Consider the following 23,987-nt stretch of genomic DNA (forward strand, 5'->3'; position numbering starts at 1 on the left):
CTTGCCATGCTCCTCTGTCCATGGGATTTCCCAGGCAAGAATAGTAGAGTGGATTGCCATGCTCTCCTCCAGGAGATCTTCCTGACCCAAGGATCGAACCCGTGTCTATCTCTTATGTCTGTTTCATTTGCAGGTAGATTCTTTACCACTAGCACCACCCGGGAAGCCCAGCACATTCTTGAACTATCACAGGAAAGAAAGGAACAAGTATTTATTTATAGAAGCTTGCTGACACCAGGCTTTGCATGAAGACACTTTATATAGTAATACATTGTGGCATTTTTGTCCTATGGAATCAGTTTTTATTTTCCCTGTTTTATAGAGAAGCAAAATCAGCTTGGAGAAATTCAGTTCCTTGCTCGTGGTCGACATTGGAGAGCAGGAACACTGGAGACAGACCCAGGTCTGTCTTGATGCTCCTACTGCCCTGGCCTGAGTGCCTGGAGGTCAGAGGCACACAGCTGCTGTGTCGGTCCTCAGGGTGGTAGCAGGCCCCGTGTGTGTTTAGTTTATCTCAGTGTATGATCTCAACTCCTCTCTTTCCTTCTGAAGGCACAGTCGTTCAGGGGGCAGACACATTGGCAAGTGCTCCCTGCTTGGAGCTCACCTTCAGTTCTGTAAAGAGGAGACCAACACCCAACACAGACAGGCCTGTCTGAACCATGACGGTCCTTGGGCATGTATGTGTGCTGGAATGGCTAATCACCCAGAGTAGAAAAACAGGCATTACATTCATTGGGCAGGGGGTGGAAAAGATGCAGGTTTCCTGTGTTTGCCCAGCATAGTTGGGGAAACTTATCATTATCCTGGATCTTAGGGTTTAGCTTGGCAAGGCTTCTGAGACGAGTGGAATTTTAGAACGCTGAGCCACATAAGCATGGCTATTTTACATCTGGAAGGGACTTGAGATATATAGACTAACTCCCTCATACCAGACACTGGGGAACTCAGGCCCCCAAAGGAAAGCCAGTTTATCCTTGTCATGCCCCTAATCGGTAGCTGAGCTGGGTCTGAAATCCAGTCCTCTGTCTTCCAAGTTCAGGGTGGTTTTTTTTTTTAACTACAGCAGAAAGTCTTGTGGTTTTTACAGCCCAGACCCTTTTAAATTATTCACTCCTACCTCAGGCAGCCCCTGTCCTGCATTTTATGTTTGGCAAAGTACTATCTATTTGCCAAAGTACTTATATTAGTGAGTTTAGTGAGTAATTAACTAGTTACCCGTTTTTATTAAAGCAGATACATGAGTCACCCTTTCTCATCAGCCTAGAGATCTAACCACAGGTTACCTTATTAGTAAAGAAACTCAAAGTATGATTTCAACTTGGGTTTTTTTAAATGTCAAAAGTAACCATCCTTCTTTGGGGGATGTATGTATACCTATAGCTGATTCACTTTGCTGCACAGCAGAAACTGACCCAGCGGTGTAAAACAAGTATACTCCAACACACACACACACACACACACACACAATCCTTTCTTGATAAATTATTACCTTCAAAGACCCTTCAGGACTTGGGCTCCTTAGAGAACCCAGGTAGGGAATAAGTGTACAACATTGTGCTGCCTGCACCAGGGCACTCTGGGTTGTCTGCAATCCTGGTGAGCAGACTTTAGAAGTACCGCCTGGACCATATCCTCCCTTCCTCCCTCATCATTTAGATCTCCCATGGGACGTAAGGCAAATAATAGCCATGCTTTATATGAACTGTTCCAGGATGGACTAGAGTGATTATACATATAACTCTATGCCCTTGATGAATCAAATATGATTTTGAACCTAATTAAGTTTAACAAAAAGATATTTTAGATCACTCACAGAATGTAGACTGAGCTTTCTTAAGTTGAATATTTGCAAAACAGTACAACACATAGAAAATGTTTCTAAGGACTTCCCCAGTGGTCCAGAGGTTAAGACTCTGCCTCCCAATGCAGGAGGTGCATCCATGAAATGTACTTTTTTAAATATGTAAATAGGTACTTTATTTTTAAATTTTTTTCAAAATGGACAACTTTTCATTGAGGTGCAGTTGATTTACAGTGTAGTATTAGTGTCAGGTGTACAGCAAAGTGATTGTTTTATATATATATATCTATTCCGGAGAAGGCAATGGCACCCCACTCCAGCACTCTTGCCTGGAAAATCCCATGGATGGAGGAGCCTGGTAGGCTGTGGTCCATGGGGTTGCTGGGAGTTGGACACGACTGAGCGACTTCACTTTCGCTTTTCACTTTCATGCATTGGAGAAGGAAATGGCAACCCACTCCAGTGTTCTTGCCTGGAGAATCCCAGGGATGGAGGTGCCTGGTGAGCTTCCGTCTCTGGGGTCGCACAGAGTCGGACACGACTGAAGCGACTTAGCAGCAGCAGCAGCTATATCTATTCTTTTCCAGACTTTTTCATTATAGGTTAAGATATTGAATATAGTTCCCTGTGCCATATAGTAGGTTCTTGACTTTTATCTGTTATATATATATAGTAGTGTATAACTGTTAATCTCAAACTCCTTATTTATCCCTCCGCCACTTTCCCCTTTGGTTGTCATAAATTTGTTCTCTATGTCTGTGAGTCTATTTCTGTTTTGTAAATAAGTTCTTTTGTATCATTTGTGTAGATTTCACATATACTGCTACTGCTAAGTCACTTCAGTCATGTCTGACTCTGTGCAACCCCATAGACGGCAGCCCACCAGGCACCCCCGTCCCTGGGATTCTCCAGGCAAGAACACTGGAGTGGGTTGCCATTTCCTTCTCCAATGCATGAAAGTGAAAAGTGAAAGTGACGTCGCTCAGTCGTATCCGACTCTTAGCGACCCCATGGACTGCAGCCTACCAGCCTCCTCCATCCATGGGATTTTCCAGGCAAAAGTACTGGAGTGGGGTGCCATTGCCTTCTCCGGATTCCACATATAAGTGATGTGATATTTGTCTTTCTCTGACTTACTTCACTTAGTGTGATAGTCTCTAGGTCCATCCATGTTGCTGCAATGTACTTTTTAAATTTAAATGAAAACCTTAATTGAGACCCATTTATTTTGGCACCTTTATAACCTGTCTGCAGCGTGACTTCGTCTTGTTCTTAGGTGACCTGCAGCAGTGGAGGTGTTTATTTCTCAGAGGCAGGCTCTGCCCTCAGTAGCAGTTGCTGCACTAACCCTCAGATAAAAGCCTCTCGAGTTGCTCTTTTAATCTGCAGGAGACAATCGGGGAGGCGCTGGCCCTCATGCCCGGTCACTAGGCAACAGGACAGGCAAGGAGCTGGAGAGGCCCAGAACCTCCCTGCATGTCTGCCCTGTGGCCTGAGCAAACATGAGCCCAAGCCGACCACAGCAGTCACGTGGACAGAAACGTGCTCAGCTAAGAGAAGCCGGCAGAGCACCCAGCCTCAGCCCTTTTGTTGATGAACTCAGAATACTGGCAATTTTGCCCAACCCAAGAGCTCAGCTGGGTCAGCATCTTGGTGTGGCCCCCTCGCCCTAATGAGAGGCAAAGATCCTGCCTCTTAGCTCTCCTCCCGTCACCCCTGGAGAAGGACACAGTTCTTCTGAGCCAGGCTTACACTCAAAGCCTCCCAGCTTATGGAGAGCTCTTTTTGCGCCTTAGGGAGGCGCACACATGCTCTGGGAGCCACCCGGGCCAGGCACAGAAGACTGTCCCCCTTTGGGAAATGCTTGACCTCTGGACACTGCAGAGAGGGAGGTCTGAAAGAAGCACATGGGTTTCTCCAATTCAGGGCTGAACCATCCAAGGAAATTCTTGACTGACTCTAATTGTCCTCAGCTCAGATGAGAAAAATGAAGACTTTTCATGGTAGAATTACCCAAGTATTAGTCCCTGTTAGGGATGAGACCTCAGACTTTCCCACTGTATTACCATAGCTGAGTAGGACCTACATCAAATGTAATTAGATGTTGAAGTTCACTTTATCACAGAAGATGGTGATTATGCAAATATGGGCTATGCTATTAGTATGGGTTTCGAAAATTGCATCCTTCTCTTCTACTTTAGGTTGGCTTATGGGTACTAATTCTTGAACCTCCTGGAGACTCCAGGCTGATTAAAGTTTGCACAGACCAAACACACACTTCCTCCCTCCAAGAGCTGTGATTAGGCCCAAGTCTTTGTTTCTGAACTGTGTTCCTTAGAGGCGCCTTTTGGACTGTTGGATGGAGGGTGGCGGCAGGGTGTTGGACCATAAGGTTTGTCTAAAGCAGCTCCTCTTTAGTTGTTGAATATTTTGGGCTGGTGGGCAAGCTTTTGTTTGAAGAAAGGATTTCAGGGCTAACAAAGTTTTGAAAGCCACTGTCCTAAAAACCAAAGATTGTTGCTATGAATGTCTCTGTGTATGTATTAGGTTCACCAGTCCTTTCATGTTTTTTTTTCTTTATTGGGTTTTTAAAAAATTATAAGTCAAATAATACGAGGTATATAAGAAACAGCTTAAACATCTCTCCCCTTACTCCCTTCCAGTTCTGCTCTTTGAAGATAACCAGTACTGACAGGTTGATATGCACCCTCCCACGTGTTTGTCTGTCTGTGCTGATATCCTTTAAAATGTTTTCATTGTGAAAAATTTCAAACATGCAAAAGAGTAGAAACGAGTGTAGTTAACCCAAATGTACTGATCCCCCAGTTCCAATAATTATCAAGACTTTACAACACTTGCTTCATCTTTTTCTCATACATTTTTGGGTTTTTGTTTTGTTTTAGAAGAATAGTGTTATACTACATCTGTACTTGGCAACTGTTTTTTACTTAATCTGTCTTAAAAATTTTGTCCTGATCAGCTCATTTACCACTTCCTCTTCATGGCTGCATAGGTTTCCATCATATGTGTGAACCATCAATTACTCAGTCATTATCCTATTCTTGGACATTCAGGCTGTTTCCAGAAGTTTTGGCAATAAGTTGTAAATTTATTATAATAAGCTAACTGTAATAAAAGTCCTTGTATGTATTTACATATTGGTAAATTTATTTCTGTAGGTAAGATTTTCAGAAGTGGGATGGCAGGATCCTGGGCTATATATTGAGTTGGCCAAAAACTTTCCATAACATCTTATGGAAAAACTGAAAGGAAATTTTGGGCAAACCCTATATATTTTAAGTTTTATCCAATATTGCCAAAGTATATTCTCAAAAGATTGTCAATATATAACTTCCCACCAGCAATGTATGGATATATTGTCTCTTTATCAAGTCTGGATAGGATTGCTCGTTAAAAATGTTATGAATCTTCTGTGTAGAGATGGCATAAAATCAATGTTTCATATGTGTCTGTGAATGGATTCTTTTTCTGCATTTATTTTGTAAATTTTAGTTTTGCAATCATTATTTGGGGAGTGGGGGAGATAGCCATTAGGAGCATCTGGAATAGAGGGCAGGAAGGAAATGTCGTTTGAAGACCAACCACGGGTCTTTGTTCCCCTTAGTTTGCCCAGCGGAAAACGGGCGCCGGCCGCGTGGTCCACATCTGCAACCTGCCGGAGGGAAGCTGCACAGAGAATGACGTCATTAACCTGGGGCTGCCCTTTGGCAAGGTCACTAATTATATCCTCATGAAGTCAACTAATCAGGTAAGTCTGAGCATGTTCACACTGGTAGGTACCGGATAAACCACACACTGGGAAGGGAACTATATAATTTTTTTTTTTTTATAAAAGAAGCTGTTTGTAACATAAAGGGGTGATGCACAGCTGGCCTCCTGCTGATGCAGCACCGAGATTTTCATCATCTTCGGCGGTGGTGTTTTGTTTCCTCTGGTTTCACTTTACCCTTCTTGTGATGGGCCCAGGCCTTTGCGAGTTACCTAGAGGTGAGGATGTGTTTTGGAATGAAGTGTTCCTTAACATAGAAAAGCCAGCTGGTTCCTAAACAGAAATTCATGGACTCGAATCTTTGCACTGTATTACCCACCCCCTGAGCTAACGCTAGTCTTTCTCACCTTCTACGTTCCTCATCTCTGATGGCACGTGGATTTTGAGCCAGCCAACAACTGACCGGGAAGAGGTATTTTCACTGATCCTTGGGGTTGACATCCGAGGCTCTTGGCTCTCGTAGCAAGAGAGTAGGTAGGAATTAATGGATGCATGGTGAATCTAAGGAACTAAGAACCCTAAGCCCATGTGGACTGAGTCTTTGGGGGTTATGTTTGCCTTCATTTCTAAAGTCAGGAGAGGAATTTATACAGCGACTGGTCAGCAGTAAGAACATTTAGTCTTTTATTTTTAATGACTATTTTAACTTAAGGAATCAGAGGAACAGGCACAGGAGAAATTCTTTTCTTAAGTAAGGCACGGACTTTGGAAAATCAAAGCCACCTTGGATCATCAGGGGTCTTCCTAAGTCAACTCGGGCTTGGACTACTCATGTAGTCTCTTCATTCCTCCTTCTCAGAATTCTATTTTGGGCCAATTTCCAAAATTCTGCTTGCAACATGAATGCAGTGAGATTCACTGGGTTCATTTTATTTCCGTGTGAGGTGAAAGCTAGAGGTGCTAAAATGTTGGTGTGAGGAATGAGGCACCTAGAGTCAGACAGATAGAGCTTATGTTGTGGAATCTAAAACATACAGCAAAGTAGTGAGTATAACGTAAAAAAAGCAGACTCACAAATATAGAGAAACAGCTGGTGGTTACTAACGGGGCGGGGGTAGGGGCACTGTCGGTGGACCAGTGGGAGGCACAAGCTGTTGGGTGTAACATAGGCTCGGGGTGTGTTATATGACACAGAAAATGCAGCCAGTGTTGTGTCATAACTGTAAATGGAAAGTAACCTGTAAAAATTGTATAAAAATAAAACATTTTAAAAAAGAGGCACTTAGAAAGCTGAGTGGTAGATTTTGAAATAAAACTGTAAAGAACCCTAACTTTTTGATCTCCCACCCTTCTGCCGTGGACTGACAGTACAGAGAAAGGCAAGACTGAAGTTAAAAAGCAAATGTGAGGGAAGTGGGCAGGCGGTCAGCTTGTTTAGCCCACGCAGTTCAAGGAAATGGGAGGTGAGAGCTTGCAGAGAGGGGTCCCTGGTCACAGACCATGTTTCCTTCTGAGCACTGATGTTGAGAAGTTGCATTGATCAGTCAGTGGTCAATTGACCAGTTCGTTGCATTGTGATTATGGTATTAATACAAACCCATCGAATCTAAGATACAATAACAGTGACCAGTCTCTCACTGCAGCTCCTGGGGCAAACTAACAGGTCAGTCAAAACAATTTGCAGGGACTTCACTGGTGGCCTAGTGGTTAGGATTCTGGCTTTCACTGGTATGGCCCAGGTTCAGTCCCTGATCAGAGATCTGAAATCCTGCAAGCCGCTTAGTGTGGCCAAAAAAAAAAAAATGTGTATATAGAAACTCCCTGTAGCATCAATTGAGTGGAAAAGCCCGTTTCTTTGTAAATTTTTATTAGAACAGTTAAAGAGGAGAAATACTGTGGAAACATAACTGTTTCCTCTCTCTCCAGCTCACAAAGACATGGCCTTCCTTCAAGCCTCAGAAACCCCCATGGTTTTTAGAGTATTTCTTTCTTTGCTAAGAAATTGAGAGCTCAGACACCCAGGACTTGTGTCTGTCTCCTGCCACTGGCACCACTGACCAGCAGGTTTTGCAGGGATCAGCCCAAGGTCACTTGTGCAACAGACTCAGTCCCTCCTCTCGGGGAACTGTGGGTTAATGGACCCTCCCAACCCAAGGGGCTCCTGTGGCATGTTGTAGCCACAGATGGACATACGTAATTAAGAATAATGTTTGGTAACCATGGAGATCAGGAGAGGGGCCATCTTATAATGAGCTCTTTTGCTAAAGTTAATATAGGTCTCTCTGAACAGATGGGATCAAAGAGAGCTCTTTTCCTTGTATTGAATTTTTTTCCTTTTTATTAGGTATAAAACAGATACCCTAAAATGCACTAATCTTAAGCGTGTGTGAGTGCTTAGTCACTCAGTCATGTCTGACTCTTCGTAACCCCATGGACTGTAGCCTGCTAGGCTCCTTTGTCCATGGGATTCTCTAGGCAAGAATACTGGAGTGGGTGGCCATTCCTTTCTCCAGGGGATCTTCCTGACCCAGGGATTAAACCCAGGTCTCCTGCATTGCAGGCAGATTCTTTACCATCTGAGCCACCAGGGATTACTGTGCAAGTACAGATAGAGAACATTTCCAGAACCCCAGAAGGTTTCCTCATTTCCCTTCCTAATCAATATCCACCCCCCAACCCTGAGGGAAACTCAACTCTAACTTTTACCACCATCAATTTGTTCTGCCTGTTCTTAAACTTTATATACATGGAGTCACATCTTGTATGGAATTTCCTTTAACACCATTCAAGTCAAGTCCAATGTCTGTTCCTCCTTTCTTTCCTAGGCCTTTTTAGAGATGGCTTACACAGAGGCTGCCCAGGCCATGGTCCAGTATTACCAAGAAAAATCTGCCATGATCAATGGTGAGAAATTGCTTATTCGGATGTCCAAGAGATACAAGGAATTGCAGCTGAAGGTAAAGCACCCTCTCCTTCATTCAGTTGTTCAGCAAACATCAGCTGAGTGTCTCCTTGTCAGCCACTGGCCTGAGTGCTGGTGGGAAGGAGACAAAGGAAAAGATCCAAAAAGTATCCACTGCCTTTGAGGATATCACATGGGAAGGCAAACCCATTCTAACATGGCAAGAAACGTGCTCATTGAGGTAAGGACAGGATGCAAAGGGGTGCTTGAGACAGGATGGCTACCTACCTGGGACCCAAACGATTTTAAGGGAAGTCTTAAACGATAAAGCAAGAGGGAAAGGTGGTTGCTTTTTCAGAGGTTAGAGTTCCAGGCAAACCTCTGAATGTAATCTCCTTCTCTACTTAGACAGGTATTAAGTTACTTTTTCTTCCTCTGTCACCTCTTAATCTTTTATTCTCTCCTCCATCCTCTGTATTTATGCCTTAAGTGAAAGTCGCTCAGCCATGTCTAACTCTTTGCAACCCCATGGACTTTATAGTCCATGGAATTCTCCAGGCTAGAATACTGGTGTCGGTAGCCGTTCCCTTCTCCAGGGGCTCTTCCCAACCCAGGGATGGAACCCAGGTCTCCCATATTGCAGGCAGATTCTTTACCAGCTGAGCCACGAGGGAAGCCCCCATTTATGCCTTAAGGTCCATAGAAATTCTTCTAAGCAGCACATGACTGAGTTGGCCATTGTCCAAACTCAGGATTGAACTGAGGTCATTCCAGACAGGGATTTTGTCTTTGTTTTAGCTTGTTCTACCTTTCTTTTTTCCTTTCTTTTTTGTTTTATTGTAAAGTATAACAACAACAAAAAATACTAATTTTGTATTGTACAGCTGAAAAAGTAATGATGGTAAACTTCCATAAACCCCGTAAAACCACCACCAAAGTCAAGAAATAGGACACAGACAGCACCCAGAAACTCCCATGAGTCCCTTTTTATGTTCAACTCTTCTTTCCACTTTCCTGACTCTAAAGATAATCATTTCCTTACTTTTCCATTTATTATTTACTTCCTCTCCATGCCTTTCTTAACATTGTAGTTTAGTTTTGCCTATTTTTGAGTTTTTTGTGAAGGGAATCATACTGGATTCTTTCATTCAACATTTTGCCATCTATGTTGGGTGTGTCTATTTTCACTGCTATGTAAATTTCCATTGTATGAGTATAGATTTGTTTATCCATTCCACTGTTGATGGACATTTAGGTTATTTCCAGTTTTAGGGTAGTAGGGACAGAGCTACTGTGAACATTTTCAAACATGTTATTTCAGTACCCATGTACCTGAGTATATAATTAGGGGAACTACGTACCTAGAATTGCTGGATCACCAGGCATGCTTACCCTCAGCTTTGCTAGATGATAGCATTCCTACTCAGAGAAGGCAATGGCACCCCACTCCAGTACTCTTGCCTGGAAAATCCCATGGGCAGAGGAGCCTGGTTGGCTGCAATCCATGGGGTCGCTAAGAGTCGGACATGACTGAGTGACTTCACTTTCACTTTTCACTTTCATGCATTGGAGGAGGAAATGGCAACCCACTCCAGTGTTCTTGCCTGGAGAATCCCAGGGACGGGGGAGCCTGGTGGGCTGCCGTCTATGGGGTCGCACAGAGTCGGACATGACTGAAGCCACTTAGCAGCAGCAGCAGCAGCAGCAGCCGCATTCCTACTAGTAGTGTCTGAGAGTTTTCATCAGCTCCCCTTCTTGCTAATTCTTTGTCTTGTCCAACTTTTTTGCCCCTCTGGGAAAGAGTGTGATGGTTTATCATGGCTTTATTTTTTATTTTCCGTATTAATTGAGGCTGAGCAATTTTGTATGTGTGTGTTGGTTATTCCACCTAGATCTTCTCTGGTGGGAAATTTTGAAGCCATTTGCCCGTGCATTTGGTTTAGATTGTATCTTCCTATTGGTTTGCAGGAGTTCTCTTGACTGGAGCACTGAGTCCATTTGGATTAGTTGTAATTAATGCCATATTTTTGGTTAAATCTAACTTTTTATTTTGTACTTTCTACTGTCCTATTTAATAGGGATTTTCCAGTTCACTTCAGCTCATTCCACATTTACTGAGGGTCCATTTTGCTCAAGACTTGCAGCCCTTAATCAGCCTTCAAGGGTCAAATCAGAACACAAAGGCTAAGCAGCTGTTTCTAGCTAGGACAAGCATTCTGACAAGTCTACATATGTAGATTGGTAATACGTCAACCAGCTGCCAAAGTCCTGATTCTGCTTTGCTTGCATTATTGCTTCTGAAGTTCCTTTGCCAACAGTTCAGCTTCAGGCAGAACCTGGCATTCTTTTCCCAGCTCATGAAAGCCTGTTGCTTTTCTCAGACAAGTAAAAGATCCTGCCCCATTCTGTACCCAAAGTTCTTGTTCTCCCTGGTTCTGCCCTGGAGGCTAGAATTGAATTTCTGCACTGAATTCCCAGTGGAGCTTTGGTCTCCAAATGAGATGTTGTCATAAGGCTCTAGTTAGGATTAACTGCAGTCCTCTGCTTCTTAAAGTACCAAGGCACCGAGGTCCCTTATCAAGGGAGGTCTTTTGTGGTGGGTTAAATGGGTCAGATGATCCAAGTTTGCATTCAGCTAATGTTCACTGAGTGCTCATTGTGAGTGGGAACTGGGCCATGAATATGGTGGCAGCGAGTCTGTAGAGGAATTCACAGGCTGGTGGGAGGAAGAGCATGGAAACACAGAACCATCAACAACCATGTGACCTACCCCAGATTGGAGGGTGGTTGCACCAGCCTAGCCTCTACCCCTTCCTACTTTGATGACCTTGGACAAATTGCTTAACCTCTGTGAACCTCAGGGTCCAGATCAGTAAAGGACTATACCTTGTGTTCTTTGGTTTTAAGCATTTTTTTTTTTTCACACGTGGTCTCCTTGAGTCTCACAATCAGCCTCCCCTGTGACGTGTGTAGGGTGGATAATAACGGTAATTAAAATAGTACAACAATAATAATGAGAGTATGTACCTTTAATTGAGTCCTGGGTCAAGTAACGTGCCAAGCACTTTAAGATATTATCTACTGTGATCCTGACATCAGTCCTGTCGGACAGGTATTGTTATCAGTTCTACAGACAAGGAAACTGAGCCTCACAGAAGTTTAGTAACTGGCCCAAGATCATAGTTACTGGAAGAGTCATGATTGTATCTTAGGACTGTTTTGATTTTGTACTCTGTGCGCATCTCCACATTGTGTTTTTATGATCTCCATTGTCCATGTCAAAAAAATAAAAGAGAAATCAGGTAATTTGCTTACAGTCATCCAGTCATTAAGGAGCAGAGATAGTATTCTAACAGAGCTTCTCAAACTTCAATGTGCATACACATGACTTGTGGATCTTGTTGAAATTTCTGATTCAGTAGGTCTGGATCAGGGCTGTGATTCTGCATTTCTCACACGCTCCCAGGAGATGTCAATGTTTCTGGTCCTTGTAGCACATTCTTAAGTGGCCAGAACACATTGATCCTGACCTTTAGCGAGGATTTTGTGCTCCCCAAGTAGTCACACTGCCTCTACGTGAAAGCATCTTAGAGCATGTTTCAATTACATAGTAACGGGTGTATTTTGGTTCCCATGTTGACATGAATCAGCTTGGACTTTCTCTGCAAGCGACAGAAATTTATCTCCATTAAAGCATACTTGCTAATGTAAATAAAATAATTTATTGGCTCATGGAACCGAAAAAAAAACAAGAGTAGCCCTGGGTTGCAGGCATGGCTGGATTTAGGACTCAGTTTCTGTTCCCTTGGCCTTGTTGGGGTCTCCCTGGGATGGCCCCTGACAGCCCCCGGCTCTCTCCTCTAGGTGGCGTGATGGCTTCAGTGACTCCAGCATCTTTGGCTCCTCAGCCTCCCATTTTCCTTCACCAAGAGAAAGCCAGAGTTTTTCCTAGTGGTACCAGGGAAGTCCCTCTGATACATGCGCTTCCCTGAGCCAATCCCTGTAGCTGTGGTGTGATTGGTCGAACATGTCACCTGCTGCATCCTGGGAGCAGGCTGGAGACGGGATGGCTCCTGGGGAGGCAGACAGCAAAGCACTGTGTCCATATGTGTCTCTGGGCCAAAGGGCCACCACGTGGGGTCCCACCAGGGCTTGCAGAGGTAGGGGAGATTTTGATTGGTCCTTCTCCTGTAATTTTACCTTTTGCTCACCAGACAAAGTGGAGGAGGAAGGAGAGATTTTTTTAAAGGCATTTCTCCTCTCCTCTCAAATATTTCCTCATGTTGGTAATCTTGTCTCACTCTTTGTGGCCGAGATTCTCTTCCTCAGGGCATTTGGGACAGAAACTTTCACACAATAGGCGTCCTACAAACATGTGAAATGAGTGAGAAAATCGGAAAGAATGATAAAAAGTGAGTGTTTTCCTTCCTGCAGACCTGCATGAGAAGACTGATTATTCTGTAGAGACTTCTCCAGAATCACAGCATCTCACATGCAGGAGGGAACCTGCAATAGTTTAAAGTTGTGTGTTCCAGTCACTCCATCAGAGAACTGTCAGGGAAGTTTCAAGTCCTCTTGGCCAGAGACTCTCATCAGGTAGCCTGGGGCGGGACTGAGGCTCCCAGGTGGTTTGGGAACAGTGGGCCTGTTTTCAGAGCCATTGGTCTTGCCATTTTCCTACCCACAGGGACGGTCTTTGGCCCTGGGAAGCAGTCTTGTGAGTGATCCATGATGTCTTGGTTAAGGAGAATAAATCAGTAAATGATGACTGAGGGTCTTTTCCATGTAAGATGTGGTGCCAAGAGCAACAGTGAACATGAGAGAGGTCCTTACTTGGGGGAAAGTTTGCCATCTCACTGGGCAGAGAAGCTCATCTCATGATTTAAACCTGAGTGCATCCGTTCCAAGTTCCTAGAAGATCAGTGGCAAAAGGCAGTATGACTTGGTTGGGTCAAGAAGGGAGAGATTCCTGAGTAGAGCCTTGAAGGATGAGGCAACTGAACAGAAGGGGGCTTCCGGGCAGGAGGTGGGTGAGAAGAGATGTAGAGTCTGGAAAGCACAGTGATACAGAAGTAATCAGGGATGCTGTGATAGTATGTGGCTCTGACAAGTTCAGGGCTCATCTGCAAGGTGTCAGCATCTTCCTAAGGCTCTTGAGACAAATGAAACAGCCCAGGAGGGGTCAGGAGGCACGAAACTCTCTAGCGGCTTCTTTTATGCTGGCCCAGCACTCCGTGGCCTTTATCAGGACAGCACTCTCTGCCCCGAGGCTCTCAGTGGATGCCAGGTGGGCCTCATTATCTCACCTTTATAGGTGGAGAAGGTGAGTCTCTCACAGGCAACAAGCCATGACCCCAGGTGACCCTGCCAGCTGGCAGCAGGGCTGGGCTGCTCTTCCTGGGTGGAGATTCTCCATCCACGGAGACTCCCTGTGAGATCATACTTCCCTGGGACTGTATGGGGTTTGGAATCTCACTCTTGCCTTAAAGCAGCAAGATGTGTCGACAGAGAGCATTGTAAATGGTCCCCTGGGGGTGGTTGACAGTGGAAGTGGGTTCACTGTTGGGGTGTGTGTGTTAATATACCATCCTGTCCACTTCTGGGTGTGTTTGAAGTATTCTACAATAAAAAGGTATATCCAAACATCATCACACACCTACTCCATCCTCTTCTTTTTCCACTCCTCTGCAGTGATTATGGCTTTCTTTTACCTGCTTCCTTTATACCTTTAACCACAAGATAATGAGGCCAGGCCTGAAGAGGAAGGTTGAGAGAGGATTTTCTTAGAGTTGTGAAAAGTTGATTCTGTTATTTGAAAGCCTTTGGCCACTTCTGACTCCTTCTCAGATGGCAGCTGGCAGGGTGTTTGGGCCAGAGAGTGCCAACAGTTTGGCATTATCACTTAAAATAGAGGAACTGACCTCCGGTCCTCAGAGCGGGGAGTCACGGTGCCTCTGACCACCATCTCCAGCAAATAGTGTTTGCAGATTGTTGTGGCCTCTCTGCAACCCATCTCTCCAGCCAGTCATCGTGCCATGCAACTCATTGTTCCATGAGGGGCCCAGTGCTGCTGCTGGTCAACAAGCCCATTCCCTGCTTCACCCAGCCATGCCACCTGAATAAAAGCAAATTCAGGGGGCTCTGGGCTGACAGTCGCCTCACGAAGCTGTTCTGTGGTTGAGAAAATAAGGGCAAGGAAATATTTAAGCCCAGAAGAGGCTCTTCTAGCCCCCAGAGAACTCTAGAAGCACCTCTCTGACCCCCAGGGGATTGCATTGGGCCATTGAGGATGTTTTTATCTGTGGTGCCTGACTGGCCAGCTGTGCCCCCTCATCAGCAAGGCATCCAGAAAGAGGAGGGCCTGAGGGGCTGTTGTCTGTGATGATGGAGGTCAGTAGGGTGCGAGAGCTCCTCGAATGTCTCTGGCTGTGCCACTGGCCTGACCTGCCCCTCCCTGTGGGTCTCAAGCCCACCCTGATGCTGCCCTGGGTAACCTACAGAACCTCAGCTGCTCCCTGACCAGGCCCCTCCTCTCACCCCAGGCTTTTCTGGGTCCGGACTGGAGGGACAATCACAAGGACTTGAGATTCCAGAAGGCAGAAGAAAGGTGTTGGGGACCCTGGGGACTCTTTTTGCTACAGAAAGTCCCTGATCCAGCCCCCTCAGGGAATTTGGATGCTTTGAAAAGTTGCCATGGTACATTTCACCTGGTGTGGGGGCACATTCATTAACCTTGGACTGTTACAGCTTGGCAGGGTGAGGACAGATTTGGGCCTGCCTGGTGCCAGCAGATCTTGTCCCACATCCCTGCTCTTGGTCTTGATGGCTCTCACGGGCTTTCCCAGGCTGGCCCACGTGGAGGCAGTGATGCTGCAGGTCTCCTAAGGACCAGCCATCCCAGGCTGGCCTCTCCTGTGATGATGCAGGAGGCAACTTTCACTTTGTGGTCCAAGAGGTGGAGCAGTCAGGAAGAAGGCCACTCAGTGGGTTCAGATCAACCTTCTCGTTCTACCAACAACCCAGGCAGGAGGACAGGTGGTCTGCAGTGGGGTAGAAGGAGGCACCTTGGCAGGAGCCTTCTTCTCCATGCAGGCCCACAGCCCCAGCTCCTTCCCTTCTTGGCCTTGGGCTGCTGGCTTCTGATCCAGTCTAAGCAGTTAGGGTGCTGGTTGCCTGTGCAGAGCCTGGGTGATCTGGGTACTCACAGGTGACACTTCCATAGGCTTATAGAGGGGCCACCTTTATAGCTACCGTCAGATGAAAGGGATCACTTGCCAAAACTGCGAGGCCTGCTCTCAGGTGGGTATCCTGACCTGTGCTAGTTCCTGAGCGTTTTATTGAATAGGGATGGTCTGGCTTTTGGCCTCCCCTCCTCCTTCATAGCCACAGTGGTAGTGATCACTGACTTCTCTTCTCTTCTCTTGTGTTTCAAGTTGACAAGCGACCCTTCCCTGGCTTGAACATTTTACATCCCTTCCCTAAGTCCTAGCTCTGACCTCTCCTCTGAACCCACAGGAGCCTCCTCCTTAATTCTCTCCTCCCTTTCTTATTCCTCAGCACAACCCTCAATGTCAGCAGTAACACAGATCAGTGGCTATGCATCCAGCTTATCATGGAGCTCACTTCGTATCTTTGGGCCTGGGTCTCACACCTATAAGATGAGGTGTTTGATGATACCTGACATCCATATAGGCTCTAAGATTTCATGTTAATTGTTGGGCTGGCCAAAAAGTTTATTTGCGTTTAAACACACTTTTTGGCCAACCCAATATATAGGGGAAAAAAAAAAATAAGGATATAAAGAACAGTTAATTACATTTCCTAAGAAAATTCTTTGTCAAAAATTGACATTATAGACTGAGGGTTTTCTAAGTCTTTTTAAAACATCAATATTATAGGGACGGCAGAGGATGAGATGGTTAGATAGCATCTGCAATTCAGTGGATGTGAATTTGAGCAAACTCCAGGAGATAGTGGAGGACAGAGGAGGCTGGTGTGATGCAGTCCATGGGGTCACAAAGAGTTGGACATGACTTAGCGACTGAACAACAACAACAATTTTGGGGATATAAATCACAAAGCATAAATTTACCCTGCTCCATCCATTTTAATTGAATGGACGAATTCTGTGTAGTCTTTTGCAAAATGCTTCCATCCTTCTGTGCTCATGCATTTCATTTTTAACCATTTATTTTTATTGTTTTCTTGTTGTTTGTCCACTCTGGCTTCAGGAAAGGGCTTTGGTGGGATTTGGGGGCTGGGGTTGGTCCTTTTCCTGGCACAGTCACCATATGGTGGCTTCTGGAAGGGTGGAGCCTTGGGCGCTTGTATCCTCAACTGTGAAACCTGGCTCACAGCCTGCACTGCCCACCTTGCAGATTTCCATTTAGCACTAAATGACCCACTAAAAGAACCATGCTGTAGTCAGGAGCTGCTGGAAGCGTGCAGGCGTGGAAAGGACCTTGGAGTTAAAATGCCGGTTGTCAAGTCCTAACCATCTCTGTAAATGTGTTCCTTAACCCAACACAACTCCAGAGGTCACCCTAGAACACAGCGGGGCTGGTGACTGGAGCCGTGCCAGGCAGAACTCTGCCTTGATGTCTCTGGGTTTCAGTTTCCTCCGATGTAAAATGTGGGGGCTGCATTCTCTGACCTTCAAGTCTCTTTCTAAGTTGTAACACCTCTTCCCCTCCCTCCCTCTTTCCTTTTGTTCCTTTCACATATTAGATATTTTCTTTTATTTTGGAGGGAGGTGGGTAGTAACAAATGCTGCTCCCCCCCCCCCCCCGCCCCCCACACCTGGATAGTGAGCCTCAGACTTCTTCCTTCCCAGCTTAATGGATGCCATGTGCCCTGGACCACTCAGCCCCATACTGTTCAGCATTATGCTCATACTTCTCATCCTCTGGATTAAACTTTCTCCCCCTAAGAAGGCTCTTTTCCCCCTTTGGTGGATGGGGCAATGAACCCAAGTCCTAGCTGCTTCCCTCTGGTGTTTGCAAGGCCCTCTCAGGTCTGACAGTGACCCTCTGACTTTGCCTAGAAACCTGGGAAGACCGTGGCCGCCATCATCCAGGACATCCATTCCCAGAGGGAGAGGGACATGTTCCGGGAAGCAGAAAGGTGAGGCCTGGCCTTGGTCTCAGGGCAGATTCTGGGTCATTGGAACATCCTCCCCTTTCTTGGGGTACTTGAGTCATTCTGTGCCCTGCCCTTGCCTCATCCTGTCCATCAGCTTTTTCTGGGCATTACACTTCTTTGTGTCCGATGGAATCCGCGAGTCCAGTTGAGTGCTCAGGTTAAACCTCAGAAAAATTCAAGATGCTCAGCTTCCTCTCAGCTGCTCCTCCTTTGTTGTAAAGGCATATAGGAGAGGGTCTGCTGATATATGACTCTTAGGGGCAAGGGTACACTCTGCTAAAACGGCCTGAAAGTGTGTGTGGTATATGTGTGTTGTGTTTGCTGTGTGTTGTGTGGTTGTATTGTGTATGTGGTATGTTGTATGTATTATGGTTATGTGCAGTGTGTGTATTTTGTTTGTGTTACATGGTTGTATTGTGTGTGTTGTGTTGTACATGTGTTTGATATGTGTAGAGCGTTGTGTGTGGTGTCTGGTGTGTGTTGTGTGTGTGTGGTGTGGGTGTATGTGTGTTGTACATGTGGTATATCTGTGGGGTCTGTGTGTGTGTTTGTGTGATATGTGTGGTGTGGGTGTATGTGGGCTGTGAGTGTGATATGTGTATGTGTATGTCTTCTGTTTAGAGACAATCCCTGATTTTTCTTGAGCTGAATGTAGGTGCAGAAGCGTCTGTGACTTGACCGGTCACTCACTCAACATCGAGTGCATTCAGTTTTCCAGCTCATTTCTCCCAACTGAAGTTGTGACTCTGCCAGGCCGAGGCTGCAAGTTCACCACTGTCAGCGCCCTGCAGAGTGAAGGCAGTCCCTGCGGAGGCCACTGTGCAGAAAGCAGGAGCGGCAGCTGGCCTGCTCATTCTGTGGGTTTTACCCAGAGCTGCCACAGGTGGCGCTCTAACCTTGCTGCAGAGGGCCCAGCCCAGGCTGTATCCCCAGAGGAGGTCAAAGCTGGTCCCAGGGAGCCACATCTCTTGTCCCCTGGTCAGTGAGGACTGCGTGGTTTTCCTGTATTGGGAAACCAAATGGAAGTTCCCCATCCTTTTAGAATATTGGGTGGATGACTCAACTGACCTGTTTAATAACAACCGTGTGTGTGTGTGTCTATCTTTGTTTGCAGCTGTTCAGGGTTGGGATTTTTGTTTGTTTCAAATATTGTGGCTGTTTGAGTTTTTTTAAGACACATGTGAAGCTGCAACATGCCCCTGCAGTTCTGTGGTAGAGTCCCGAGGGCAGGTGACCAGGAAGTCTTGCTCTGAACCCTAGATAGGCTCAGGTCCTTTTCTGGGTTTCTGTTTCATCATCTGATACATGAGCAGGTCAGAGCTCTAAGGACTCTTCCAACCCCAAATGCCTTCCTAGAAAAATGGAGGCCAAGAGGCGGCCTTTACTTCAGTGGAGGCCAAGTGTAGGGGTGACTTCAGTCTCCTAGTCAAGAGGTCGGCTGACAGAACCCCAGGTTAGGCAGCCTCTCCCACCAGGCTGGACCAGAGCAACCTTGCCAGACCCCAAACTCCACCCCCTTCCCTGGGACAGTCTCCTGCTTCCTGAGTGTAGCTCATTTCCAAGAGGAGATGTGGCTGAGCCAAACCACCCCAATTATTCATCCCCATTCCCAGGAGCATTATGAGGAAAGAAGCAGAGGGCAGCCAGCATTGCGCCCAGGGAAATTCCCTCCCTGAGGGCGGAGGGAGGCAGAGCTTGCTCCTGGACCACTCTGGGCGCTGTGCACAGTGGTTGTAAGAGCGCATGGCCGGGTGGGGTCACATGCACTGCGGTTCTGTTGCAGAGATGGGGTGTATCTGGCCAGGGTGGGGGGACCTGTGGGTGCCACAGATCCTAAAGCAGCTCCTTTGCCACCCCCTCACAGGTACGCCCCAGAAAGGCCGCGATCTCGAAGTCCAGTGAGCCGGTCGCTGTCCCCGAGGTCCCACACTCCGAGCTTCACCTCCTGCAGCTCTTCTCACAGCCCCCCGGGCCCTTCCCGGGCCGACTGGGGCAACGGCCGGGACTCGTGGGAGCACTCTCCCTACGCCAGGAGGGAGAACGGGGAGGACAAGAGGGATAGGACAGACACGTGGGCGCATGATCGCAAGCACTACCCCCGGCAACTAGACAAAGCCGAGTTAGACGAGCGACTGGAAGCGGGGAGGGGCTACAGAGAAAAGCACCCGAGGTCTGGGTCCCCCAACCCGCTCCACTCCGCTTCGGGCTACAAAAGCCGGGAAGACGGCTACCACCGGAAAGAGTCCAAGGGCAAATCGGACAAGTACCTGAAGCCGCAGCAGGATGCCCCGGGGAGGTCCAGGAGGAAAGATGAGGCCAGGCTGCGAGAAGGCAGGCACCCCCACGCCGACGACGTGGGCAGGGAAGACGGACTGGAGCCCAAGGGCACCAAGTCCAAACAGAGTGAGAAAAACAGAGCCAAGAGATCTGATCGAGACCAAGAAGGAGCTGATGACAGAAAAGAAAGGATGGCAGAAAATGAGGTAAGGATGGAATCCCTTTCCCCCAGGTAAGGAGAGGCAGGTCCCAGGGGAGAAGACTAATAAGGATAATGAACATTTATGGAATGAATGAAATGCTTACTGAATGTGTACTCTGTGCCAGACACTGTGCTAACCATGTTATCTCAACTCATTTAATCCTCGCAGCAACCCTGCGAAGAAATACTAGTAATAATACTATCATTACTGTGGATGAGGCAGCTGAGGCCCAGAGAGCTTACGTTAGTTGCCCAAGGACACACGGTCAGGAGATGGTGGAACTGGAATGACACCCAGTCATTGATCTGGCTCTAAGTCCCACAGCACCCTCCTGCCTTTACTGGAAGTTCGGCATGGACTTGATGCAGAAGCCCTCTGTTGGATTTTGTCTGTTTGTCCAGGGTGGAGCGGCCCTGAGGTGTTTGCACCCACGCACTCTTCCAGGGTAGATTAGACCTTTGGTCTGCTCCGTTCTTTCTCCTGCCGAAAGCATCCACCAGTGTTGGGCTTTGATGAGAGATGGTGAAGGAGAAGCCACCACCCCCCGCTAAGTTATACTGGGTGCCCAGGGCTTGGTGTGTTTCTGCAGACATTGTGTTTCCTTCCACTGGAATAAAAACGCTCAGCAGTTGGCTGGCACCATCCATCCAAATGCCTCATCTGGGGCTCACCACCTGCTGCAGGACTTCAGTCCTCCTTGTGACCCACTGATGTTAAACTCGCATCACCATCTTGAGAACAGCCTAGAACCTGTAGGATTGCCCAAGGAGCCAGAGAACAGGCAGCAGCTGAACTTGGGGAATGAAGGCTAAGGACAGGGTCCCTGCCTTTCTTATGATATGAAAATGCCCACCACAAGGCATTCCCCTGCCTGGGAGCCCCTCCCCTGCTGACGTCCGCAGGGCTCCCTCCTCAGCTCCTGTGTCACAATCTCCAAAGTTTACTCTTGGTCGCCGCATAAAATCACAACATCACAACCCACTTCTCATCCTTCCCTGCTTTCTTTTTCTTAGTGGCACCTGTCTCCTTCTAATCTATCTCCTAACGTTTTTATTTTGTATAGGGTCTGCTCTCCCTTCCAGAACCTCCCCCACCCCAACCCCCTTGTGAGCTCAATGAGGGCAGAAATTTGTGTCACTGCCAGTCCCCCCCTAATTCCTGGATTAGGGTTTGGCACAGAGTGGGCGTTCAATAAGTATTTGTAAAAGGAATGAATGATTGAGTCCAGACTCTGGAGGCAGAAGCCTGGCTTCTGAGAACTAGCTCACACCCTGTTCTTTTGGTCTCAGTTTTCTCGTTTGTGAAATGGGTGTGATCACAAGGCTGCTGTAAGACTTAACAAGATTGTGCTCAGGGGAAACCCTGGGAGAGTCTGGAGGGAGCGCCCATGCTGGCAAAGCCATTGTATGCACTGCTCAGTGTTTGTGGGAGGCCACAGCCAGACATAGGCTCAGCCCTGACCATGAGACCAAAAGAAAAAGAAAGAAGACAAGGCAGTGAATAGGACAACATGGGAAAGAGGCTCTCCTCCACTTTTCCTGGCAGGGACACCAAGGTTTACAGACCCAGATGCCTAGAGCAGGGAAACCAGACAGGTGACACAGACCAGGTAGCATGACTGAAGCCAGAGAGGAGAACTGGGAATGTGATGGACCAAGGAGGAAATGCCTGTATATTGGGTCAGCCACTTCTCAGGTCCACTCTATGGCTGCCGTGCAGGCATACATACCCTGTGTCTGATTTCCCTTTTCTTAAGGCAAGACCAAAGTCCAGATGCAGATATCTGTATGAAATTTCCCATGTTTTAGAAACTAGGTAAAACAAAACATGTCTGTAGGTCAGGTGGAGCCCCAGGGGTCCCCAGAATACGGCCCCCAGTATAAATAATCCACAGGAGAGAGAAATATCAAAAGAACTCATGCTCAGTTCAAAGCCTAGAGAGAGATCCATGCATGCTGGGTGGCAGGTATGTACTTGTTACTCACTTTACCCTCTCCTACCAGTCTCCATTCTCATATTCATGGAGCATCTAGCACTAGGGCTGCAGCTGTGTGTCAAAGCTAAAATGACTCTTGATTGCACGGAGCTCATGGTCTCATGAAAAACATGTTCATCAAATAATTCCTTCATTGAACAGATGAGTATGAGTGTTAAGTGTTAAGGAGGTGGAGGATGCAGTGCTATCAGTGCCTTTAACAAACCAGAGGCTTTCCTGGGTTAGGATGTGCCTGTTGAGATTGAAAGGAATGTGGGTATTTACTGGGTCAAAAGGAAGGAGAACAGACAGAGGTAATATCATGTGCAAAGGCCCTGTGGCTGGAGACCAGTGTTGCTGGAGCAGGGAGAGCCAGGGATAGAATGGTGGGAGGTGAGGCTGATGTGTCAACGAGGGACTGCATCATGCAGAGCCTTACAGGCAGGTTGAGGGGTTTTGTCTTTATCCTAAGTTCTAGGGGAAGGAAATGAAGCATTCAGGCAGGAAGGTGCAGGGAGGATATAATTGTTTTTACATTTTGGAATCGTCATTCCCGAGGACCTTGGGGAGAACACACTTGGGAGGAGGCTGCCGAGCAGAAGGGGAGACCAGTTAGTAGGTGGTTTAGCAGTGACCCCAGCCCTGTGGCGGCAGCCCTGCCTGCAGTAGTCAGGACCTAATACTTTGCTCCCTGAGCTGGTGGGTGGGGATGGGGTGGGGCGCGAGAGCATTGGTTGCCTTTGTCTGTTCCCTGTAAGCTGCTGTCACCTGGAAATGGTCCCAGGTCTAGGGATGCCCTGAAAGGCACCGCGGTATCTCCTTTGCCTGCAGGGATGAAGGGCAGGGGGTCCTTCTGGCGAGGGGCTTTCCAGAGGCCGGGTTGTCCCTGCCTCTCCCAGCTAGAACTGGAGGCAGTCTCTTTACTGTGTTGATCTGGATATGTGGCTGCAGGAACTGCCTGGGAAGGGTACGGGCTGTTTATTTTGACAAGGGAGGGCAGTGGGTAATTTATTCAGGAAGACAGAAAATAAAGAAAAGCGGCCCCCTGTTGGTAGAAACTCTGGGTTCTGAGGGCTCAAAAGGCATTTGGAGCTGCTTTGAGCTCAGGTCAACTCAGAAGGCTAGAGCAGAGATTCTGCTGTAAACACTGGAAAGAGCAAAGACTTGAGGATTTCAACTGTCTTTCCCTGTCCGGTCATATCTAGTTAAACCCGTCAGCCCGGCTCCCAGCCAGGCTGGCTCCTTGTCAGCAAAGAGAGGTGTGTCTGCTCGTAAGAAATCAGAGCGAGAGTGGTTTACTTTGAGCCAACCTCAGCCAGAGTTGTTGAGAAAATTCAGCTTGCTCCCAAGAACATCCGGGAATACTCATTGCTTTGGTGGCCAAAGTTTAAGTCATGGGAGAATATCCTCCTCAAGCTTCTAAAATGGGGGTTGGCAAATGTTTTTCTACAAAAAAACAGAGAGTAATTATTTTCGGCCATGTGGGCAAGTAGGCTAGATTGAGGATATTATGTAGGTACTTGTATCATCATTTAGCATGCAACTGTTTAGAGATGTGAGAAGCATTGTTAGTTCACAGACTGCATAGAAAAGAGGCCCTGGGTCAGATTTGGCTTGAGGATGGGAGTTGGCTGACCCCTGTTTTAAAGGCGGGTCAGAGACCCTAATTCTCAAAGCAAACACCTGCTTCAGTTGTTCACTTTCCCAGACATGAGTGCTAGCATGAGGGACTTAATCTGAGGGAAGGGTTGGGAGGAAGGAAGGTGGGAAATGATTGCTAGCTGGGGCGATAACTCTAGGACAGACATAAGTCAAAAGTGAGGTGACGGGGCCCTGATTGGATGACAACACCCTTCCTAACCCTAAGTGGCCTGGAAGTGATTTTTTTTTATGGCTAATACAGATCTGTTGTGAGACGTCACCATGATGGTTATGAACCCCAGGGTCAGATTCCC

The 23,987-nt window shown here is 47.0% G+C and overlaps 1 protein-coding gene across 4 annotated transcripts in view; it reads left to right on the forward strand.

The window, feature by feature from the left end:
• RBM20 (RNA binding motif protein 20) overlaps positions 1–23,987 on the forward strand; it is a 194,236-nt gene that overhangs the window by 150,883 nt on the left and 19,366 nt on the right. For all 4 annotated transcript variants that reach the window (XM_025274303.3, XM_044935333.2, XM_044935334.2 and 1 more), the window contains exons 6-9: positions 5,430–5,573; positions 8,360–8,491; positions 17,480–17,559; positions 19,442–20,060. In XM_025274303.3, coding sequence (XP_025130088.3) covers positions 5,430–5,573; positions 8,360–8,491; positions 17,480–17,559; positions 19,442–20,060 — 975 coding nt within the window. The remainder of the gene's footprint in view (positions 1–5,429; positions 5,574–8,359; positions 8,492–17,479; positions 17,560–19,441; positions 20,061–23,987) is intronic.

Source organism: Bubalus bubalis, chromosome 23 (genome assembly GCF_019923935.1).
Source record: "Bubalus bubalis isolate 160015118507 breed Murrah chromosome 23, NDDB_SH_1, whole genome shotgun sequence".
In the NCBI taxonomy this organism is placed as follows: domain Eukaryota; kingdom Metazoa; phylum Chordata; class Mammalia; order Artiodactyla; family Bovidae; genus Bubalus; species Bubalus bubalis.